The following is a 7,897-nucleotide window of genomic DNA, read 5'->3' as shown; positions in this document are numbered from 1 at the left end:
GGTCAGAATTTAAAAATGTGTCTGAATTTTTAAGGTTTTGTGGATATGATATTGCTGCATCAAATGAGTTTGGAATGTACTACAGGTTTAAGAGGGAAGATGAATATTAACGTGTTATGTGTCTGTGGAACAATTGAGTAAAAGTGTCAAAGTAGACTGTTGGATATTTAACATCTGGAGCTCAGGGGACAGTGTAGAGGAAGTAATAACTGATATTGTAAATCTTCCAGAAAGAAATGGTGCAGGGAGAAAAGGACTCGTGAGGGCTAAAGGGCGGACAAGACAGTGAACTAAAGTCGTTGGGCCCCGTGAGGGGCCTTTGCTCTCCACCAGCGTGCTCTGACTTCCTTCTAAAGGAGACTGAAATAGCCTGGCAAGTGTGTGCAGCAGACCCTCCAAGCTCGCTAAGCACGCATGCCTCCAAAGCTGGCCTCCCGCCACTCCCAGCAGGGGCCCGGCCTGAGTGGGTCACTAGGCGGCAGGCACGCGCTGGGAAAATGCTGGAAAGGCTGCGGGAGGGCCACGCCTGCGCGGTAGCGGGCCGTCGGTTGGGCGCAGACAGGCCCCAGAAGATGGAGAGATGGAGCCACCCCAAGATACAAATAGGCCTTTCAGCACACTTGATAACCGCAGCGGGCGGGTCCAAGCCAGGTCCCCCACCCCGCTATTGCAGAGGAATCCCTACAGCAGCCCGGATGTCATGCACATTAAAGGGTCAGAGGCTTCTTCCGTCCCTTACACCCTGGACCAGGGCACGATGGCCCTGCCTAAGGACAAGAACAAGGAGGGCACCGGGCACCGGCTGCTGAACGTGAGTGGGGGCCTGGCCAGCACCTGGAGGACCAGGGCCAGCAGGACACCTGGATGGTAGTGAAAGGATTAAAGGGTTCAGTGTGTGCCAATTGCCTCTCCCTTCAATTGGCACACATTGAACCCTTTAATCCTTTTTTTTTTTTCATTTATAGCAATTCTTTTGTTTTATTTTTTATTTTTATTTTTTATTATACTTTAAGTTCTAGGGTACATGTGCACAACGTGCAGGTTTGTTACATATGTATACATGTGCCATGTTGGTGTTTCTAATAGTCTCTGGTAATCTTTTGTATGTCTGTGACATAAGTTATATTTTCTTTTTCATTTCTGAGTTTGTTTATTTGAGTGTTCTCTCTCTTTTTCTTGGTTACTTAGTAAGGTCAAAAACCAAATTTTTGTTTTGCTGATTCTTTGTACTTTTTTAAGGCTCTATTTCAGTTACTTCTGCTCTGATCTTTGTTATTTCTTTTCTTTCACTAATTTTGGGTTTGGTTTATTCTTACTTTTCTCCTTTCTTGATGTGTATTGTTTGATTGTTTATTTGAAACCTTTCTACTTCTTTGATATAGGTGCTTACTGCTACAATCTCCCCTCTTAGCACTGTTTTTGCTGTATAGCATAGTTTTGGTATGTTGTGTTTCAATTTGTATGTGTTTCAAGAAATTTTTAAATTTTCTGTTTAATTTATTCCTTGACCCAGTGATCATTGAAGAGCATGTTGTTAATTTACATGTGTTTGTACAGTTTTCAAAGTTCCCCTTGTTACTGATTTCTGGTTTTATTCTATGGTGGTCTCAGAAGATACTTGATATGATTTTGATGTTTTAAAATTTGGTAAGACTTGTTTTGTGTCCTAAGATATAGTCTGTCATGGATAATTTTCCATGTGGTGATGAGAAGAGTGTGTATTCCATAGCTGTTGGATGAAATATTCTGTAAATGTCTGTTAGGTCTATTTGGTTTAATGTGTAATTTAAATCCAATGTTTCTCTGTTAGTTTTCTGTCTAGATGATCTGTCTAATGCTGAGAGTAGTGTGTTAAAGACCCTAGATATTATTGTATTGGAGTCTACCCTTCCCTTTGGATGTAATAATATTTATATATCTGAGTACTCTGGTGTTGGGTATATAATATATTTAGAATTGCTATATCCTCTTGCTGAATTGACACCTTTATCATTATATAATACTCTAATGACCTTTTTTTATTGTCTCTTTACTGTTTTTTACTTTAAGTCTGTTTTATCTGATATAACCATAGCTACTTCTGCTCATAGCATAGCTATTCTTGGAATATTTTTTTCTATCCCTTTACTTTCATTCTATATGTGTCTTTACAGATGAGATGAGTTTCTTATAGGCAGCATATAGTAGGGTTTTTTTTTTTGTCAACTTTTTTGCTTTTTTTTTTTTTTTTTTTTTTTTTTTTTTTTTTTTTTTTTGAGACAGGGTCTCACTCTGTCACAGAGGCTGGAGTGTAGTGGCATAATCACAGTTCACTGCAGCCTTGACGTCCTGGGCTCAGGTGATCCTCCCAACTCAGCCTCCTGAGTAGCTAGGACTGTAGGCACTTGCCACTATGCCTGGCTAATTTTTGTATATTTTGTAGAGATGTGGTTTTGCCATGTAGCCCAGGCTGGTCTGGAACTTCTGGGCTCAAGTAATCTGCCTACCTTGGCCTCCCAAAGTGCTGGGATTATAGGCATGAGCCACCATGTCCAGCCTATTTTATTTTTAATATTGGTCAAGTGAAGTAGTAAGAAGTGGGGAAAGCATTTTGATCTTTTTAAAAACATGCGTTAAAATATTCCTGAGGGTCACATGCCCAGAGAGAGCATGACGGCTCCATGCCCCTTCCCCTCTACCAAAATTAAAAATAAATGTATACATATTATTATCATGGTGACTGAGTTTTTTGGCATTCAATTAAGTTCTGTGCCTGAGGCTGGGTATGATGACTTATGTCTCTAATCCTAGTACTTTGAGAGGCCAAGGTAAGAGGACTGCTTGAGCCCAGGAGTTTGAGGCTACAGTGAGCTATGATTGCATCACTGCAGTCCGTCCTGGGTGACAGAGCAAGACCCTGTCTCCCCCGTGACCCAAAAATTTTATGCTGGAGGCAATTACTCTATATGAGTCCCAGCCCAGCCAGCAGGTAGTAGGTGCTAATAAATGCTTATAGAAGGAACACTTACCATACGTAAAATCTAGCATCGCTGTCCCGTAATGCAAGCAGCATTCATTGTTAGAGCTACATGACAAAGCTCCACAGACTGGGTATTTTAAACCTCAGACATTTATTTTCTCACAGCTTTGGGGCTTGGAAGTCCAAAATTAAGGTGGTAGGGTTGGTTTCTTCTGAGGCCTCTCTTCTTAGCATATGGGATTAGGGTCCACCCTGATGACTTCATTTTAACCTAATTACCTCTTTAAAAATCCCATCTCCAAATACAGTCACATTCTGAGGCACAAGGAGTGAGGATTGCAATGTATGCATTTTTGGGAAAGACAATTCAGTTTTTAGCTAGAGTAAACTCTTAAGTATTGATTACCATATACCAGGTACTGTATATTAGTTGCTTTATTTATATTAATTGTGTGTGTGTGTGTGACAGAGTCTTGTTCTATCCTACCCAGGCTGGAGTGCTGTGGCGAAATCATAGCTCACTACAGCCTTGAACTCCTGGGCTCAAGCAATGATCCCACCTCAGCCCACAGACATGTGCCATCACACCAGGCTAATTTACTTTTATCTTTTGTAGAGATGGGGGGGTATTGCTAGGTTACCCAGGCTGGTCTCGAACTCCTAGGCTCAAGCAATCCTCCTGCTTTGACCTCCCAAATTGGTGTGATTACAGGTGTGAGCCACCATGTCTGACCTATAAATATTAATTTTCTTAAGTCTCACAAGAGCCCCATTAAATAGGTTCTGTTATGATTCAGCAAATTGCATGCGGCATCTGTGGCTTAGAGAGGTTAAGTAATTTGCCCCAGGTAATACAGCCAGAGGGCAGAAGCAAAATGTAAACTCAGTAGGTCTGGCTTCTTTTACCCAAATCTGGAAAATCAGGTCATGTTTTTTTGATCCATTTAGCCAGTGTATATCTTTGAAGTGGAAAGCTTAATTCATTCACATTCAAGGTTATTATTGATAGGTGGGGGCTTATTCTCATCATTTTATTAATTAATTTCTGATTGTTTTATATGTCATTTGTTCCTTTTTGTCTCCCTTATTATTATAGTTGTTTGGTGGTTTCTGTAGTAGTAACATTTGAATCTTTACTTTAGTTTTAACTCTGCAATTAAATATTTTAACTGCTCTCCACAGTCTTTTTTTTTTTTTTAGTGTACTTTATGTTCTAGGGTACATGTGTACAACGTGCAGGTTTGTTACATATGTATACATGTGCCCTGTTGGTGTGCTGCACCCATTAATTCATCATTTACATTAGGTATATCTCCTAATGCTATCCCTCCTCCCTCCCCCATCCCACAACAGGCCCTGGTGTGTGACGTTCCCCTTCCTGTGTCCAAGTGTTCTCATTGTTCAATTTCCACCTATGAGTGAGAACATGCGGTGTTTGGTTTTCTGTTCTTGTGATAGTTTGCTCAGAATGATGGTTTCCAGCTGCATCCATGTCCCTACAAAGGACAGGAACTCATCCTTTTTTATGGCTGCATAGTGTTCCATGGTGTATATGTGCCACATTTTCTTAATCCAGTCTGTCATCGATGGACATCTGGGTTGGTTCCAAGTCTTTGCTATTGTGAATAGTGCTGCAATAAACATACATGTGCATGTGTCTTTATAGCAGCATGATTTATAATCCTTTGGGTATATACCCAGTAATTGGATGGCTGGGCCAAATGGTATTTCTAGTTCTAGATCCTTGAAGAATCACCACACTGTCTTCCACAATGGTTGAACTAGTTTACAGTCCCATCAACAGTGTAAAAGTGTTCCAATTTTTCCACATTCTCTCCAGCACCTGTTGTTTCCTGACTTTTTAATGATCACCATTCTAACTGGTGTGAAATAGTATCTCGTTGTGGTTTTGGTTTGCATTTCTCTGATAGCTAGTGATGGTGAGCATTTTTTCATGTGTCTGTTGGCTGCATGAATGTCTTCTTTTGAGAAGTGTCTGTTCATATCCTTTGCCCACTTTTTGATGGAGTTGTTTTTTTCTTGTAAATGTGTTTGAGTTCTTTGTAGGTTCTGGATATTAGCCCTTTGTCAGATGAGTAGATTGCAAAAATTCTCTCCCATTCTGTGGGTTGCCTGTTCACTCTGATGGTAGTTTCTTTTACTGTGCAGAGGCTCTTTAGTTTAATTAGATCCCATTTGTCAATTTTGGCTTTTGTTGCCATTGCTTTTGGTATTTTAGACATGAAGTCCTTACCCATGTCTATGTCCAGAATGGTATTGCCTAGGTTTTCTTCTAGGGTTTTTATGGTTTTAGGTCTAACATTTAAGTCTCTAATCCATCTTGAATTAATTTTTGTATAAGGTGTAAGGAAAGGATCCAGTTTCAGCTTTCTACTTATGGCTAGCCAGTTTTCCCAGCACCATTTATTAACTAGGGAATCCTTTCCCCATTTCTTGTTTTTGTCAGGTTTGTCAAAGATCAGATGGTTGTAGATGTGTGGTATTATTTCTGAGGGCTCTGTTCTGTTCCATTGGTCTATATCTCTGTTTTGGTACCAGTACCATGCTGTTTTGGTTACTGTAGCCTTGTAGTATAGTTTGAAGTCAGGTAGTGTGATGCCTCCAGCTTTGTTCTTTTGGCTTAGGATTGTCTTGGCAACGCGGGTTCTTTTTTGGTTCCATATGAACTTTAAAGCAGATTTTTCCAATTCTGTGAAGAAAGTCATTGGTAGCTTAATGGGGATGGCATTGAATCTATAAATTACCTTGGGCAGTATGGCCATTTTCATGATATTGATTCTTCCTATCCATGAGCATGGTGTGTTCTTCCATTTGTTTGTGTCCTCTTTTATTTCACTGAGCAGTGGTTTGTAGTTCTTGAAGAGTTCCTTCACATCCCTTTTAAGTTGGATTTCTAGGTATTTTATTCTCTTTGAAGCAATTGTGAGTGGGAGTTCACTCATGATTTGGCTCTCTGTTTGTCTGCTATTGGTGTATAAGAATGCTTGTGATTTTTGCACATTGATTTTATATCCTGAGACTTTGCTGAAGTTGCTTATCAGCTTAAGGAGATTTTGGGCTGAGATGATGGGGTTTTCTAAATATACAATCGTGTCATCTGCAACAGGAACAATTTAACATCCTCTTTTCCTAATTGAATACCCTTTATTTCTTTCTCTTGCCTGATTGCCCTGGCCAGAACTTCCAACACTGTGTTGAATCGGAGTGGTGAGAGAGGGCATCCCTGTCTTGTGCCAGGTTTCAAAGGGAATGCTTCTAGTTTTTGCCCATTCACTATGATATTGACTGTGGGTTTGTCATAAATAGCTCTTATTATTTTGAGATATGTTCTATCAATACCAAATTTATTGAGAGTTTTTAGCATGAGAGGCTCTTGAATTTTATCAAAGGCCTTTTCTGTATATATTGAGATAATCATGTGGTTTTTGTCTTTGGTTCTGTTTATGTGCTGGATTACGTTTATTGATTTGCATATATTGAACCAGCCTTGCATCCCAGGGATGAAGCCAACTTGATCATGGTGAATAAGCTTTTTGATGTGCTGCTGGATTCGGTTTGCCAGTATTTTATTGAGGATTTTTGCATTGATGTTCATCAGGTATATTGGTCTAAAATTCTCTTTTTTTGTTGTGTCTCTGCCAGGCTTTGGTATCAGCATGATGTTGGCCTCATAAAATGAGTTAGGTAGGATTCTCTCTTTTTCTATTGATTGGAATAGTTTCAGAAGGAATGGTACCAGCTCCTCCTTGTACCTCCAGTAGAATTTGGCTCTGAATCCATCTAGTCCTGGACTTTTTTAGGTTGGTAGGCTGTTAATTATTGCCTCAATTTCAGAGCCTGTTATTGGTCCATTCGGGGATTCAACTTCTTCCTGGTTTAGTCTTGGGAGAGTGTATGTGTCCAGGAATTTATAAATTTCTTCTAGGTTTCTAGTTTATTTGCATAGAGGTGTTTATAGTATTCTCTGATGGTAGTTTGTATTTCTGTGGGATCAGTGGTGATATACCCTTTATCTTTTTTTATTGCATCAATTTGATTCTTCTCTCTTTTCTTCTTTATTAGTCTTGCTAACGGTCTATCAATTTTGTTGATCTTTTCAAAAAAACCAGCTCCTGGATTCATTAATTTTTTGAAGGGTTTTTTTGTGTCTCTATCTCATTCAGTTCTGCTCTGATCTTAGTTATTTCTTGCCTTCTGCTAGCTTTTGAATTTGTTTGCTCTTGCTTCTCTAGTTCTTTTAATTGTGATGTTAGGGTGTCAATTTTAGACCTTTCCTGCTTTCTCTTGTGGGCATTTAATGCTATAAATTTCCCTCTACACACTGCTTTAAATGTGTCCCAGAGGTTCTAGTATGTTGTATCTTTGTTCTCATTGGTTTCAAAGAACAGCTTTATTTCTGCCTTCACTTTGTTATGTACCCAGTAGTCATTCAGGAGCAGGTTGTTCAGTTTCCATATAGTTGAGCGGTTTTGATTGAGTTTCTTAATCCTGAGTTCTAGTTTGATTGCACTGTGGTCTGAGAGACAGTGTGTTATAATTTGTGTTCTTTTACATTTGCTGAGGACTACTTTACTTCCAACTATGTGGTCAATTTTGGAATAAGTGCGATGTGGTGCTGAGAAGAATGTATGTTCTGTTGATTTGGGGTGAAGAGTTCTGTAGATGTCTATTAGCTCTGCTTGGTGCAGAGTTGAGTTCAATTCCTGGATATCCTTGCTAACTTTCTATCTCGTTGATCGGTCTAATGTTGACAGTGGGGTGTTATGGTCTCCCATTATTATTGTATGGGAGTCTAAGTCTCTTTGTAAGTCTCTAAGGACTTGGTTTATGAATCTGGGTGCTCCTGTATTGGGTGCATATATATTTAGGATAGTTAGCTCTTCTTGTTGAATTGATCTCTTTACCATTATGTAATGG

General features: G+C 39.5%; 1 protein-coding gene across 8 annotated transcripts in view; it reads left to right on the top strand.

The window, feature by feature from the left end:
- The first annotated feature begins 516 nt into the window (after positions 1–516).
- Positions 517–7,897, top strand: part of C2CD6 (C2 calcium dependent domain containing 6) — a 176,813-nt gene continuing 169,432 nt past the window's right edge. For 7 of the 8 annotated variants that reach the window (XM_003907813.3, XM_017946787.1, XM_017946786.1 and 4 more), the window contains exon 1: positions 535–811. In XM_003907813.3, coding sequence (XP_003907862.2) covers positions 581–811 — 231 coding nt within the window. In that variant the 5' untranslated portion in view covers positions 535–580. Of the gene's footprint in view, positions 812–7,897 lie in introns of all 8 variants that reach the window. The other variant, XM_017946785.3, reaches the window with a different exon arrangement.

This window comes from Papio anubis, chromosome 10 (assembly GCF_008728515.1).
Source record: "Papio anubis isolate 15944 chromosome 10, Panubis1.0, whole genome shotgun sequence".
Taxonomy (NCBI): Eukaryota; Metazoa; Chordata; class Mammalia; order Primates; family Cercopithecidae; genus Papio; species Papio anubis.
This window is presented reverse-complemented; position numbering and strand designations above follow the sequence as displayed.